Source organism: Strix uralensis, chromosome Z, assembly GCF_047716275.1.
Source record: "Strix uralensis isolate ZFMK-TIS-50842 chromosome Z, bStrUra1, whole genome shotgun sequence".
NCBI lineage: Eukaryota > Metazoa > Chordata > Aves > Strigiformes > Strigidae > Strix > Strix uralensis.
This window is the reverse complement of record NC_134012.1, coordinates 81,007,422-81,023,622: the sequence shown is the minus strand read 5'-3', so window position 1 is coordinate 81,023,622 and position 16,201 is coordinate 81,007,422. Positions and strand designations below refer to the sequence as shown.

The window sequence follows — 16,201 nt, the reverse complement described above, 5'->3', positions numbered from 1 at the left end:
AGTCGCATCCCAGCTGCTCCCTTCTAGCATCCCTCCGTGGGACCAGGACTTTGCACATCCAACACCTGGCCGCTCACATGGTCATGGCAGATCCCACTGCAAAGCCCCTTGAGATGAAGGGCTGTGCTTGTTTTTCCTGGCCAGAAGGCAGGAAAGCACAGCTCTGTGGTAGGACATGGCTTGTGCGGCCACAGTTCGGTAAGCTGCACTGAGAATTTACAATCCCTTTACATTCCTCTGGGAGTATAAACACTCTGAAAGGTCCCACGGAGCAAAGATGTTGTGAAACAGGAGTGCACTTAACACACCTCTAAGGGGAGGATGCTAGAAGGCCACACTAAGCCCCCATCAGCTGCTCTAAACTGCCTTTTGACCTCCAGCTCCAGAGGCCCAGAGGCCCGACAGCATCCTCCACCCTACTTGAAGCCAGAAATACCTGTAGTTAGGGGAGGGCACACAGAAGGGAGAAAGGAGGCACATCCGAAACCCCAGAGCTACTCCAAGCTATTTCAGGAAAATACCTCTACCCCAAGTCATCCTATGATCCTCCAGATGAGAATCAGGGCATGAACCCTTTCTAGTTCATGCAACCGGAAGACATCATTCCCATGCGGTTTAGCCTGTTTTAAATTAAAATAGAATCGAGAATTCAGATTTTATTTATAATCAGAAGAACACAATCACTTAAGGACAGGAAGCTTATTAGTTGAATATTTATTCCTGTCTATTAAAACAATAAATAATGAAAGTTCAGCAAGTGGATAGAGGCTGGTTTCTTTGTTGTTAATTGCTCTCCTATGATAGGGCAAGGCTGGGTTTAGTCATACTTCAGGGTTTGCTTTTGACCAAGACCCTGGGTCAGACTGCACGGTAGATCTAGTTTTCAGGGGTGTTTAACTGGACTAAAACATCCACAGTGCTGACTTGGTAGAACAGACTAAGTCAAATTTGCTCCATGTACTTTATGGATTGCAGCTCCTCTACTCAAGCCCCTGTTTTAGCACACTTCCTTGGGCCTCCCACAGTCACTGCGCATTTCACCAGTCTTGTTCTGCTTTCCTCCCACACTCCAGCTCCACAGTCAGTGAACAACAGCTCCAAAATTCCTAAAATACCAGAGAACTGTGAAAATGGCTTTATGGTCATCACCGGAGTTGCAGTGGCACCAAGCAGCTCCTGCTGTGTGGTGGGACCATACTGCAATTAGGTGTCATACAAACCAAGCGAAGATGATAGTGGCCATCCTGAAGAACATCAGAGTCCATCTTACACCATACTCTTTGTCAGGTCCAAGCTAGTCTTAATGATCCTGCAAACCCTTAAAGCAAGCACACAAGTCCCAGAGAATCAGGTTCATGGGCCCATTTCCCTCAGCAAGCCTCATCCCAGTCCTTCTAACCTCACATAAGATCAGTAGGGACATGTGGAGGGGTTTGCTACGGTCTAGGGTGGGAAAGGGGAAGCTTCAGCAGTGTGCACGTCAAATTAGTCTTGGTGTTATGCTGGCTGCTCCCTTGTCTCAGCCAGGAGATTTTTCTCCATTCAGCTTTGCATGCACACAAGCCCAAAATGTATTAGTGGGGGAGATGTTTGCAGGGATGTGCAATGGAAACCCAAAGTTCAGAAATGAAACACAATTTCCTTGACAAAAAAAAAAGTAAAAACATAGAGTCATTCAATCTCAGTGAAATTTATTAACATGATGAAAGGCTGTTTCCTCAACTGCTCAGAGTTGCTTCCTGAAGCCCAGAACTTTGACTAGCAGAAGAAACCTTGAAGTTGAAAGACAGTGGTTGACAGAGTTACTGTAGCTCTGCCCTCAAAAGCTAGCTGCCCTCAATAGCTAGCCCTTCTTTGCTTTCCCAGGCTAGACAAGGGGGCTGAAGGATGCTCCTCCCGTTATGTCTTTGTCTCCAGTTCCTGTATGGTCAGACCACACAAGTTCTACTACATGGACACACCACCATCCTGAGAGAAGGGCACAGCACACCAAAGACTGCTACTACCTGATCTTGCCCTCCGCTGAGGGCTGCCTAGGGAAAGAGCTTCCCAACAGTCAATCCCATCTCCCACACCTGGGGTTCTCCACCCTGCTCCTGGTAGGGCAGCAGGCCCTTGACAAAATTCACCCCGGAAGACCCGAACAGCTAACACCCTCCAGATAGAAACGAGACACGTGAATGTGAACCTGAAGCAATCTCTTGATCTTCTACTGCTAGAAGAAAAAATGGCATTTTACTGCCCAGGCTGTAATGGTGTTATGCAGAAGGTAAATTCACATCCAAGTAGACCTTTATGAAGACACTGATGAGACAAAGCTCTGGCACAAAGGATGGACTGCTGTCTCCAGGACTATCCACCCTGCAGCATTTCCAAGCCCATAAGTTGTCAAAGGCAATAAAGTTTGTCACACCCTGGATGAAACATGCCCTATGACTAGCAATTTGGCAAACCTTTGTTTTTCCAGCTTTGAGCCTCAAAAAATAACCCAACCAAAAAAAACCCCCAAACAACACAAGCCATTCCCAAAAGCAATTATCACTATTCATTTTAAAACTATTAAAATTTAAGATCAAACAAAATCAGCACTTACTCTTATTGTAATACCTGAACCAGTCCACCTATCCCCCCTGAAAATAAGAGCAGCTATGGAGTTTGCAATACCACTGTATGGAAAAACAGGCACATACTTTTTTTTTTCTTCCCTCTTTTTTTTTTTTTTTTTTTTTTTTAATGACAACCCCTGCACAAGAAAAACAGGCAAATAAAAATGTGAGTAGGACTTCCCACAGGCAGCAAGAGCTCCTGAAGCCATAAGAGGCATGTCAGGATATTCCCCGTTATAAGTACTTCTTCTGTAAGAAACAGTTTGTAGGACTTCAAGAAGCTGAGTACACAGTTAAAATTCAGTGCTCTAACTCAGCTGGATGGATCCGCTGGACCCTGTTCATTCTTAATCCATTTTCAAGATGCTAAGGGCATCTCTGCTGCAGATACCACCACCACCGGTGGGCTGTTGCCCATGGTGCATATCTTCCCAGTTCTGGAAAAAATGACTGTCCTTTCCCTGGGTGACGACAGTTAGGAAGGGTTGAGAAACATGGAAAGAACAGCCAAAGCTCGTGCCATGTCTGGTACAGTGAGACAAGGCCATGAGATGAGACTGTTCCTGTGATAAACTGACGGTAAGGTGACATCACATGGAAGACGCTGTGCTGGCAGTGTCCTGTGCTGGTTCCTCTTGGAAAAGGCCTACAGTAGGTGAGGTAAAGCAGTACCTCCAATATCTGCAGAAAAGCAATTTCAGTCTGCCCAAACTCCTCCTACAACAGCGCTAGTGGAGAGGGGAAGCACAGACCAATATGTCTTCTCTGCACGTCCTACAAGTAAGTTTGATGGTGAGAGCACGCCACATGAGATGTTATCACTCTCCTCACTTGCCTGTCCTGGAAAAGTGTTTTTACTACATCCTCTGATCCTTACTGTCCATGGTATGCACCTCATAGGGTGAGGAGAGTGGATCACCTTAACTCAGCTCCACTTAGCTCACCAAGAACACAGCTTCGGAGTCCACATGGCCCTTAGACTGAGTCAGTGCAGATTTTTTTTCTGTATTTTTTGAAGACAGGTTAGTGAGCACAGTGCTATTATTTGAGTCTGAGTCTATCAGCATTATTCTTGGCCTGGCGTCAGGTTCAAATCACGTTTTTTGAGGGGATCAGTTTGAAACATTTGTGCAGTCAAGGTGAAGCAGGAGCTACAAGAAGATGTGCTAAGTGCAAGGCCACAGGAAGAGGAGAGGTGAGCTGGCTGGCAAAGAGTACAATTCTAACCCGTCATTCTCCAACGTCTCGTCATCTTCATGGTCTCATCATCTTCATGGCTCTCTGCTGGACTTACTCACGCCTGTTAACATCTTTCTTTACCAAGGGGGCTCAAAACCAGACATGGTATTCCAGATGTGATGCAAAAAGTACCTAGCAAAAAGGGAATAACCCCTCCCCTTGGTCTCCTGGCTTACTTCTGTTCATGCTGCCCAGGATGCAGTTGACCTTTGCTACCAGGGCACACCACTGGCTCACGTTCAGGTTTCTGTCTGCCACAGGTCCACAAGACCCCTGAGGCCTTTTCAGCAGAGCTGCTCCCCAGCCTACACCACTGCAAAGGGTTCTTCCTCCCCAGGTGCAGGACCTGAGGAAGTTCAGGAGATTCCCAGCAGGCAACTCTCAACCCAAAGCCAACACACTCTCCCTGAAACTAGTAATTCGGGGGAAAGACTTAAACAGCAGGTTTCTCTCAAAAGGGACAGGTTACGTCAATGCCATTTTCACTAAAAAGAAGGCAACTTCATGTTCAAGAGTTGATTAACAATGTCTAGAATTTGACTAAAGAAAAAAGTTCTCCTGCAAGATTTACAACCTAAAGCCTTTGTGACACAACCAGGAAAGACTGGTGCAGTGACAAGGAAAAAAAAAAAACCAAAAAAAAGTAACTCCTGCCACTCTTTTCAGAAAACAAATTTTAATAAATTAAACTGGAAGAGACCTCCAGATGGACACTCCTATTCCAGTCACATAGCAGCTCTTTCCACTCAGATTTAAATCCATTTCCAATAAATAGAAGTTAAATTTTAGAAAAGTTTGAGTGCGAATGTTCATATAGGGGCTCATGTCGGCATAACTATAACCACTTCAATATTTACTATGGCTTTAACTAGTAGTCTTACCATGGACACAAGCCCTCATTGTCCATGCCCAGCAAAGTACCCCCTCCCAGAAAAACTCAAAGTACCATGAATAGTGGAAAAGTGAGTGCTGTGGGAGGCATCGGCCTGTCAGCCCTTCACAGCCCCTGAGAAGCAGCAAGGCCTTGATGAGAAACAGACCTTGGGAGAAAGATCAGAAACTGCTGAGTTGTGCCAACGTGGCAGGGAAAAACAACGGACAGCTGCAACACTGAACTGTGGAAAAGTACAGAACTGTGAGAAGTTACCGCCGCGTGAACAGTGCGTGAACGAGAAGGTGATTGGTCTGCACAGCACGTGTTAGAGTGGTCTGATGCTGATAGGAGAAAAGGTAGATAGCTGTCTAATTGCTGATTTGCTAATTATGAAGTAAGAGCTTTGGCGAGAGCATAAGTATGTACTATTGGAAGAATAAACGGCTTTGCTGGATATAACTTTCATAGAGTTGTGCAGGTCCGATATCCTCCTGCAACAAATGGTGACCCCGCTGTCCCAGGACAGAGTGCAGAAGACACCGCGGGAGGATCACCGATTGGAGGTACTGTCTGCAGCGGGGCTGTGGCAGGGAGGTAGGAGAACAGCTGATCGACGGAAAACTCACCTGGGAGAGGTGATCAATCGGGGGCAGCATGGGGCAGAACAAGTCTGCAGAGGAGACGGCCACTGTCAGACTCCTGCTGCATATACTCTCTAAGAGAGGGATAACTTATAACGAAACTTCTGTACGAAGGTTACTTAAATGGTGCAGAAACCACGGCTATCCTGCTGATACCCTCACAGCCTTTGAACCAGCAAAATGGGCTGAAATAGGTGAATGGTTGTGGGATGCTATTTCCAAGGGGGATCAGCATGCCAGTGAGCTAGTGACCACTTGGAAGTTGGTTTCGGACACTCTTAAAGCACGGAGTTGGCGGCAGCGGCCCTGGGCCTCCCCGAGCCCCCCCGCCACGGAGCGACTGCCTGCGGCCATCTGGCACCACGCGATCGTCCGTCCTGCCTCCCCCGAACACCAAAAGCGGCAGTTTTTTACAGAAGGTGCTGACACTGTGATGTAGAGTCCCTTGTCCATTCTAAAAGGACTAACTTTAAACCTTTCTGATGGTCAGTACACTAAAGGCCTTGATTTAAAAACAAAGAAGGGGGAATTTTCTGGACGCACCACATAATGAACTGGCAATGGCTTTATATATTCTTAATGGTGTTTTGATGTTTGTAGTATCTGTCATTTTATGTTGTGTGAGTAATAGGTGTAAGGGGCCTCTTTGTGTGGTTGTGTGATTGTCTTGCGTGTGTGAGATGCAGCCCGACTGCAGCTGCGGAGTGCGGAGTTCTCTGACCCGCAGTTCCGTTATCCCGCGAGGGAAGGGGCCGGAGAGGAACGAAGCGCAGGGCAGACTCTGTACCAGTGGGGGGGTAGTGCAGGACGAGTGAACATTCCTTAGTACAGAGGCCCCTAGTGCCCGCCCGCTGGGTCATCGGTCCTGCCTGTTTGTTCGGGCTCAGTGTTTTAAGTGTCATAGGTGAAATATCTCCTCTAGCGGAGAGAGTGCACCCTTGTACCATCTGCCTGAGGGGGTATTGTCAGCTTAATCAGGTAGCCTTTTAAGGTAAAGTAGACAAGATGGGAAGCAGCCAGAGTGGGGGAATAGTCAAAAAGAGTGACCTAGGCTGTATTTTTAAACGCTGGAAGAAGATAGGGGGACCTCCAGGTGCAAGTGTGAACAAAAAGACACTAATAAAATATTGCAATCAGTGGTGGTTTATAATAATTTAGTCGATGCCGATCAGGTGTGGACCTAGCAGCCTCCGAGTCAGTAACATCATTAGATACCATGGTATCCTTGATACCTACAGGAGTATATAGATTGTTGGGAAATGTAAAAAAGAAAAGAAAAAAAAAGGATAAAAAAGAGTGCATTATGAAAGGTAGGCAGCACCTATTATTTGCTGGTCAGGAATCTGTGTTATCATTGTTCTGGTTACTATGCACATGTTACAGTGGCTAATACAAATGTCTTTGAGCAAGCTTGGCTTTCACATGCATTTTTTCCACCAAAACACCAGAGCAATACAAAATCAGGTTTTTTTATCAAGGCATCAGGCTAAAGACATCATTGCCACTTGCCCTGAATACCAGAGGACTCCCTCTCTTCAACAGCTAGTAGTGTCAACCCTCAGGGACTCGCCTCCTCAGAATTATGGCAATCTGATGTCACTCACTTTGCTGCATTTGGAACATTAAAATATGTACATGTGGCTGTTGATACCTTTTCTGGAGCAGTGTTTGTGTCCTGCCATACAGGTGAAAAAGCACGCGATGTGTGAAAACACTTGTTAGCTGCATTTGCTTCCTTGGGCGTGTCACGACAGATTAAGACAGACAATGGACCTGCTTATGTTTCTGTTTCTCGCTTTTCTTTCTTCCAACAGTGGGGAGTCAAGCATCTGACCGGCATTGCCCACTCACCGACCGGACAGGCCATTGTGGAGCGTACGCATGGCACACTAAAGCGTCTATTACAACAACAAAAAGGGGAGATGGTGGGTATCAATCTACACCTCACGGAAGGCTAAATAAGGCATTATATGTCATGAACTTTTTAAACATTTCCCCTGTCTCACAGGTGCCACCAATATTGTGTCACTTCTCGTCACAGATACCAGATCAACAACAAGTCCAGGTCAAGGCTCAAGTGTTAGCAAAAAACCTGGAAAGTGGTAACTGGGAAGGACCACATCCTTTAATAACCTGGGGAAGAGGTTATGCTTGTGTCTCCACAGGTCACGGTCCCTGGTGGTTACAGGTAGAATGTGTGTGACCACACCTGAGGTGTGAGAGGCAGCTTTTGGTGGACACTCAGGAGCCAGCTGTGGGTGCTGTGGATGCCCCTGTGCCGACAGTTTGCGGTCTCTTCGACTGATCATTTAAGCAGAATGTATGGGTAATGCTTGCTACTGCAGTAGGACAAAATACACTATCTCTGTCCTCAGTCACACTACAGTTGCCAACTCGTTTAAGAGAAAATGCTGACAGTAATTGCAACTCCTTAATGAAATATATAGGCTTACTAGTCACTAGTGAAAGATGTAGCTTAGACAAAACATAGTTATTAATAAGGATGAAATGCTGTAGGAATGTGTGTATTCAACTTTCTTTGTTTAGCAATATTAAGAATTAAGAACTCAAGCGTTTAACCTTATTAGAAACTCCCTTGGTTTTCCCCCTTGAGTGGTGGCCAGGCTCTGGGTGGAACCCAACAGAAAGATGAAATCAGATGTTTCTGCTCAAAGAAAAGTGCCAGTTATTTTGGCCTGTTGATTCAGAGGCTGGACCTGCTTGCAGCAACTTTGGATGCCTCACCTACAGATGGACGCATCGCGTAGGATTTCCAACTTGCAAGGAGAGGTACTCTAAATCCTCACTGCAACCAGGGTTCCCCAGCAATTGCGGATCATTCTGAGTCGATCCATAAAAGCATACAGCAGCTAGAAGAAGGAGTAGAACATTTACGGGTGGATGATAATCTAGATCGGTTAACAAAGATGTTCAAAGGCTGGGGACTATCCGGATGGTTAATATCTTTGGTCAAGACTGTGGGACTAATTATCTTGATAGTTGTGGTTGTGTAAACTGATGTTGCCTTGCTTTGTCAGTTTCTTGCAAAGGGCCCTGCAAAAATCTGTTCATGCAATATTTTTAGCACAAATACAAAAAGGGGGAATTGTCAGGGAAGGCAGTTGGTCTGCTGACAACCTGATTGAAGAGGAGTTTGACCTTGACAAGATTCCAGTGTACCCTTGAGATAAGGAAGCTATGCTTAAAGCAGATAACTTTCAAGGAGCTGCTGACTACATAGCAGGATGAAGCAAGGAGGTGTGGGAGTGTCAGCTCTACGCAGCTGTGGGAGATTTAATATGTTAAGAGTCAAATCATGTGTTACTGGTAAATGATTAAGAGGCAAGTCGGCATTGGCCTGTCAGCCCTGCACAGCTGTGGGAGATTCAATACTTAAGAGCCAAATCGACATGAGCCAGGGAGCTCTGTTTGGTGAGCTCAATGAAGGTGGAGAGCTCTGCTCAAGGAAGCTCTGCTTGGTGAGCCAGCCAGGAGCTCTGTCCTGTGCTGCCTTGGAGAAGCACCAGCTCTGATCTGCATAGGCCTGGAGAAGCAGCAAGGCTTGGAGGAGAAGCAGGCCTTGGAAGAAAGATAAGTCAGCTCTGCGTAGGCCCGGATAAGCAGCAAGGCGTGGAGGAAGAAAGATAAGTCAGCTCGGGGAAAGTATGGAACTGTTTCTGGAAGAGAGGGTTGATGACTGCCTAGTTGCTGATTTGCTTATCATGAAGTAAGAGCTAAGGTAGCGAGAGCATAAGTATGTACCATTGTGATAATAAAGGATTTTCTTTCTGCACTTCAACGGAGAGTCTGTGCCTCAGTTGACACAAGCAGGGAGGAAACTGATAAAGGTTATCCAATGAGAATGTTAAAAACAACTTTTTGGCCAATTATACTGTAACACTCTGGCACCTGAAATATATAAAAATGCATTCTTTTAGTAATAAAAAAAGCTAGCTGCTTGTTCACCCATGTGAGTGTGTGTGTGTGTCGCTTTGCCCGTCTCTACAGTGACAGTCACGGATGTTTCGCCACTGGGGAATACCCTAAAACCAGCCTCCTTGGCTTCCTCAAAGTACAGCTGGCAGGGCTGGTGGGGTAAGAGTTACAGGAAAGGATTTTTAAGGAGTAACCCATGAGTGCGTGGTCACTATTTCACCTTCACTGCCTGGTTCTTTGTGTTGATCGGCGGGTTCTTCAGAGCCGCCTGTAGCGCAGCCATCATGTTCCCTGTGCCAGACGGTTAAGGACTTGACATCGAGTATTTTGGCATCACCAGAACCAGCTCCAGGACAGTGATAGTGGTAGCTGGCTTGTGCATGACCGAAAATACTGAAGGTTCAGCGGATGCAGCGATTCCCTCAACAGATAGCACAGATTACAGTGTAAGTAACAAGTATTAGGCCATTTGAGGAAGGAGCAGCACTAACAAGAAGCTGTGCAGTTCCAGCATTGGAGAATACTTCTCAGGCCCTTCGTTGAATGAGGATCCGAGTAAAAGAAATTATTCTCCATCACTTCCGCAATTTGTAGCCCTCGAGAAGGGGCCTCGCCCACCTCCAACACCGCCGGGACAGCAGCCCTGCAGTGGCCGGGGGGAAGAGCTCCGCCAGCCAGCCGGGAAGGCGGCTGTGGGAGCAGGCACAGGGCACTCTCCTTTCCGCCATCCCTCCCGGCCCACCGCCCCTCACCGGGAGACACCGCCCAGACACCGCAGCCCCAGGACACCGCGGCCTCTGCCGGGAGGAGGAGGAGGAGGAAGAAGCACGGCCGCCCTCCTCCCGGCCACCCCGCAGCCCCTCGCTGCCCTCATGCCGGCTCATGGCCGGGTTGCCCCTCGGCGGGAGCGCCGGGTGTGGCTGTTCCTGTAAGAGACAGCGCCGGCGGCCGCCGCTCCCCACACCCCTCCCCGCCGCGCCCGCTCCTGACGGGACTACTTCCCGCCTGGCGGTGGAAGGATATTGCCGCAGGCACGAGTCCACCTCACCCTCATCAGGCCCCACTTGCCCATCGCCTCCTTCCTCCTCATCCACGAACTTTTTCTCGTCGTACTTGTCCACATCCACCCGGCGGAACTGTGCCAAGGACACCATGTGCTTTGCCATGGCCTCCCCACCAGCCACTGTGCCCCACCGCCCCGTGCAGGCGCCCTCCGCCGAGCGGCCCCCGCCCGCCCCTCCCCGGGACGTGAGCTCTGCGCAGGCGTGCAGAGGCGGGACAGGGCCGCCCGCCTGCGGCACGAGGGGGCGCGAGGGGAGGGGTGGTGCCACGCGGGAGGCGAGCTGCCATTGGTCAGCTGTGTGCGCAGCCCCCCGGCAGGGGCGGGGCTACCCGTTGCCAGGGCATCCAGTTGCTGCAGTTACCGCGGCAGTCGCGGACAGGCGCCGCGGGAAGTGGAGTGGCCATTGCCTTCGGGCTGCGGGCGAGCATGGTCCTGCGGAGCCCTGGCAGCGAGCTGGTCCTGCAGACACGGCCACAGGGAGCGATGCCGTGCGGGCTCAGCCTAGGGTATGTTTTCAGAAGGCTCTGGCCGAAGCGAGAGCCTGCCGCCCCCTCCAACAGGCCTGTGGAGGGGACACGGAGCGCGGGTGGCGCAAGGTAGTGGCACTGGGGAACAGGGTTTGGTGCTGAGCTTGGAAGTCCAAGCTCAAACACCGCTTAGGTACCGCAAGAGTTAAAAAATAACATCAGCTTTATAAATTCGAGCAAAAAAAAATATCGCCGTGATGCTACAGCACAGGTGCTGCTTGTGGCCGTGCTCGCTAATACTTGATCAGAAAGTGTAGAGTGATTCGGTCTAATTCGAGAAAGCTTTCCTAAAAAAGCGCCTAGGCGTTGTAAAAGTAAGGGATCTGGTGGGTTTCAGCACAGTTCTGCCTCTGTAATGTCGGTTGAGGCTCAGCAGAACGTTTGGGTTTCCAAGTGGGATCACCTCTGCTGAAGTCAAGGCTGTTCAAGGTCACAGGGGGAAGCAACCTCCTTTTTTCTACTCAGATATACGTGTTTAAGTGATAGATGCCACAAAAAGAGTAGAAAAGGAGCAGCAGCACTGCCTTCACAACATTAGCCAGTGTGTTTGTTGGCAAGGGCTGTTGCCTAGGGAGGAACCCCAGTTTCCCCTGGCAACAGCATGAGCTTGACTTCAGCTGCTCCCTTCTCTAGGACCTTTAGTATAACAACAAATGTACTGGATCACACAGTGAAAACACTTCTCTAAAGGATAGAAACTTTTTTTTTCTTTTTCAAGTTACACTTGGACTGTGTAGGTCTGTTATCTATATTATCCTATTAGATACTTATTATTAATTACAAAATTACACAGCTTTGTGAGCTTCCTCTTAATGGAAGGGAGGAACCGGGGGGGGAAGCACACACACACAAATAAGTGTATACAAAACCCCCTATTATTAAGGAAACAGCTGCTGGGAAAACTTTATTAATAGATCGGCCTTACTTGCAGAACCACCTTCCTGATAGAGGAGGAATTTAGGATATGTCATGTGTTCCACCAAAGTTGCCTCAGCTGGGAAGCTACAAATGCGGCTGTGGCTGTAGCTTGTGGACTGATCACGTTTTTCTGGTAGCAATTGGCTTAAGGGCAACAAACAAATTAGACCCAGGAGGTAATCAGAACATACTGAGGTTTTGGTTTTACTGCTCTAGGATTATGTTTGAAAGGAACGGGAATAAAAGAAAAGTATACTATCTTCATAATCAGCTATTCGAGACCCCCAGTTATTCTGTGGGTTAACTTTTGTAGGAGGTAATTTTATTGATTTTTTTTTTTCCCCATCCCTGATCTCAGTTTGATAGCCTGAAAGCAGTTCAATTTGTATCATCTTTAGAGTAGGTGTCTGCTGCTTGGAAAAATGTCAGGATTATGAGTTTCACTGAATTATTCCTTTGGCATTTTTCAATGCCTTACGATATTTTTAGGTCTGGGGTATAGGTGTTCCCTCTGAAATGGCAGAAACATGCCTGGGAAAAGCACCAAGTGGCTTTGAGACATGGGAGATAGCAGTCTGCCTTTCATCGCTTGGAAAGGCTGTTGGGAGGCCAGACTAGGAGAAGAAAAGGCCTTTAATTTCTGCTGCACAGCAGGGTTTCCCTGCATCGCCTGTGGAAAGGCTTTCCTAAAATACGGTTTAATTCCTGTGAAGTTGTTAACTGGATGCAGATTTTGTTGATCTGCTAGGGTTCTTGATGGTGGAGTTGAGTGGTAAAGGGCTGACCCTGGGATGCCACACACAAAATTGCAGAGGAGGTAACACCGTGCCCCCCCAGGCAGTCTCTGCAGAGTCACCCGAGGCCACAGGCTGGAGAGGCTCCGCAAAGCTTCGTGGTTCCACACAGCGGTGGGGAAACCGTCCTCAGTGTGATAAAGCCGAGAGAAATAGATGCAGAGCGTGATTTCTGGATACTTCCACAAAAAGTTGTAGATTTAACTTACGCAGCAGTGGTAAGCCTCGTTACAAGGAGAGTAATTTGAACAGAGGATGATGCATCCGATGTTTCCATAGGCATCTGTAACTGCATCCAGATAACCACCCACCCCAAACAGCATAGGTTTGGGATGGTAGCCTCGGTCATTACAGTTTGTAGCACGGCCTTTCTGGACTATGCTGCCTGAGAAACTCCTCAGTTCATGGAAGAGGAGGTGTTTGTTTCGGAGAGCTGCTGTTGATCTGTATGGGAAACCAAAGACCCTGTCAAATTCTGCGTAAGGGACTCTCACTTCTTCACCAGTCCGTATGTGGTAGGGACACTTAGCGTGGATGTGGTTCTGTCTCTGACAGCAATAGGGCTTTACCACAGTCCCCTGATTTGTCAGATATTCTTGGAAAATCGTTTTCTCTCCTGGATTCATGTTCTGTTGAAGAATCTCCCTGTTTGTGTGCTACATAGCTGACAGTCCTGAATGAAAAAGGGAAGTAATATCTTAAGTCAACCCTTTGATTTATTTTGCACTTGAACTGCAAAAGTAGTAGGGGACAGTCCTTCAAAAATGTACTGAAACTTGTAGCAGCATATAGAAACTTAGGGACACACAGAACAAAGCTCTCCTGCAGCCTAGGAACATTTCTACTTTTCACAAACTAGCCCTTTTGCTAATAACATAAGTAGAAAATATTTCTCTGGCTCTGCTCTCTTACCCTAGACAGGACAAACTGCATAATAAAACGAGCCATGATTTTCAGGAACTGATTAGCAGATGAGCCTTATGAAATCTGGCAAAGCAAACAAGAAAACACCACCAAACCCCAGAAGGTATAATTACCATCTCAGCAGCTCCAGCGCAGTAAATATTCATCTGATTTCCTTCATGGGCCTTTTAGGACTGGTTCAGAGTTTCCACCCCAGTGATATTGCAAGCTTTCTTTTCAAAATCATATGATGAAGAAGAAAGTTACTATTGCCTCCCCGGTTTTGTCAGCTGAGCCGTGGCAGGATCTTTTCCAAGTGCCGTAACATTGCTCCAGTTGTAATGCGATGGCAGGCAGGCTGCTTTACGTGTTTACAGGTGCCAAGTGCTAGGAGATGAGAATACAAACAGGATTTTGTTCCGTATGGCCAGCCACCTGTGGTAGTCAGGCTTCTGTTCTTTGCCTGTCAATATTTGTTTGCTATCTTAAGTGATTAGGTTCCTTCGCTTCTTCAGTGCTGTTTTGATACAAGGTTTTTACAGCCGAAAGATGGATGTTGTTCTACCGAATCTATTACTGAATTTGTTTCCGGGTCTTTGTTATTTCTGTGTGTAGCCTTCTGTTGTGCCAGCGGGGCAGAAAGCTCCTGTAGTGCTTCTGCTCTCCTCCGCAGGCAACAAGGTTGTCCCTTCTTTAAGAAGTTTATGTGTCCCCCTCACTGCTGCAATTCAAGCAAGCAGTGGGCCATTTCATGAGTAAGCTAAATCACAGAATCACAGAATCATCAAGGTTGGAAAAGACCTTGAGGATCATCTAGTCCAACCAAATCGTGCCTGCTTTGCTTGGGCAGGGTTCCAGATGAGGGCAAACAGGTTGCCAAAATTAGTAAAGACAATCTGAAAAGCTGCAAATCTGGAGCAAGGTTCCCATTCCGTCCCTGCTGGTATTTTTGCAGAGGTGGAGCGGCCGCATGAGGGCAATGTTGCACACCAGAGATGTTTCCCATTTTGTGCTGCTCGATCCGAGGCAACGGCTTGAACTCTGCTGCAGTGTGTTTAAAGGGATGCCAGCAGAGATGCTTATAGTGTTAGATCTCCCTCTAAAAGCTGCCTTTTTTTGTTTGCTTGTTCGGTGGTTTGACCTGATCAAAACCCAGCAAATATTCAGCCTTCTCAATTGATAGCATCACATCCTTGCAGGATGGGAGTCAAATCCCAAACTACCCAGTTGGAAGGATTAATTGGAAGAGCGTTCCCACAGCCTGAGTGCATTTCTGTGTGTGCCGCGCCAGCCTTTGGATCCTCTGCCAGCGCCGTCCCCGGGAGCCGGCTGGGGCTCCCAGTGACAAGGGCAGCTCGCTCGGCCTCCAGCCTTGCCAGCCCTCTGCCAGCTCTGGCGAGCAGAGAGGGCCGGGGAGCAAGGATCCCAGTGGGGCTGGGAAGAGAAATGGCAGAGGCTTCTCACTTGCCCTGTACGTCAGTCCCACAACCGATCATTTTGGGGGTGCAAAGAGGAAGGATGTTTACAAAAAGTGCAAGCCGAGCAAACTGGAAGAAAGCTGACCACTCATTATGTTCTCTGAATGGACCCATTTCTGGTTTATTTGAAAGCAGAAAGTTGTTTTTTCTTCCTTTTATTGCATGATCTTTTCTAAAGTAGAAAAATGGTGCAGATGTGTTACACAGAATCTCTTAAACTGATGTATGCATGCACCTACACATGGATGCGTGTGGATTAAGCAGCTAATAGGCCCACTCATCATTCAGCTCTCTTGCAGAAAAAAGTTTTTTCCCAGGCACGATTTTATTTAGTAGTACTGAACAACTTGGTAGCATTTGTCATCTTCAGAGTAGTTTATAAATCTGATCAAGTGGTTAAAATACAGATGGGTCTAAATGGCTCTCTCGCTGGTATTTCTGCTGCATAGCATCACTTAGCTGCCCTGCAGGGAAATTGTTAAAGGGGCTTCTGACTTTCAGGGGGCCTCCTTTGTCACAGTGATCCCGATGCGTCTGCAGAGGTGGGAAATACTGCAGATTTTAGCTGAAGTTAATAGTTTATATAAGTTGGAAATGTGGAATTCAGACGGTTTCAGGCTGGGAAGAAAAAAAAGAAGGTACTCAAAATTACTTCTCCCTTTTGCTAATTTTCCTCTTCATTTCAGTGTTTGCAATCCTGATTGGGAGGGAGGAGGAATTTTACCTGATCAGGTGCCTAGTTTTGTTCTGTAGTTTGTTATAAGGTGGCTCTCCTAATGCCTGTCTCCAGTACCTCCTATTGGCACTAACCAGTCATAAAGTGCTTTGAGATCTTCGAGACACACTCTGGACTGTGGTGTATAGCTCATTCTGTTTCATTTTCTTTATCCTTTAAACACAACACACCAATCAAAATAGTCAATGCCCTGGTATAAAAGCAAGGTATCCAAACTGTTCTTTTGCTTTGTCAGCTTGTCCCATGTTTCTGAGCGGAAAGCCTGCCCACATCTTCTCTAATATTAACTTTTTCAACACACAGCCCTTCGTGAGCTCATAGGCCGTTCCACATCTTCAGCAGAAATGCTTGGTTTTAAACATGCTGCATGAACCCAAGGGTAGGTCTTTTAACACTTGAAGTTGTTAGGAAAAATACAATCTTCATCTACCAATTTCACTGCATGAAAGCATCATCCTGGTACAGAAGATCATGTCTAATGGACAC

At 47.3% G+C, this 16,201-nt stretch overlaps 1 protein-coding gene across 1 annotated transcript; it reads right to left on the bottom strand.

Moving 5' to 3' along the window:
• Positions 1 to 12,075: 12,075 nt before the first annotated feature.
• Positions 12,076 to 13,224, bottom strand: LOC141938288 (putative C->U-editing enzyme APOBEC-4). The gene is given in 1 exon segment (XM_074856933.1): positions 12,076 to 13,224. A coding segment is annotated over 1 exon segment (954 nt). The 3' UTR covers positions 12,076 to 12,270.
• Between the last annotated feature and the right edge of the window lie 2,977 nt (positions 13,225 to 16,201).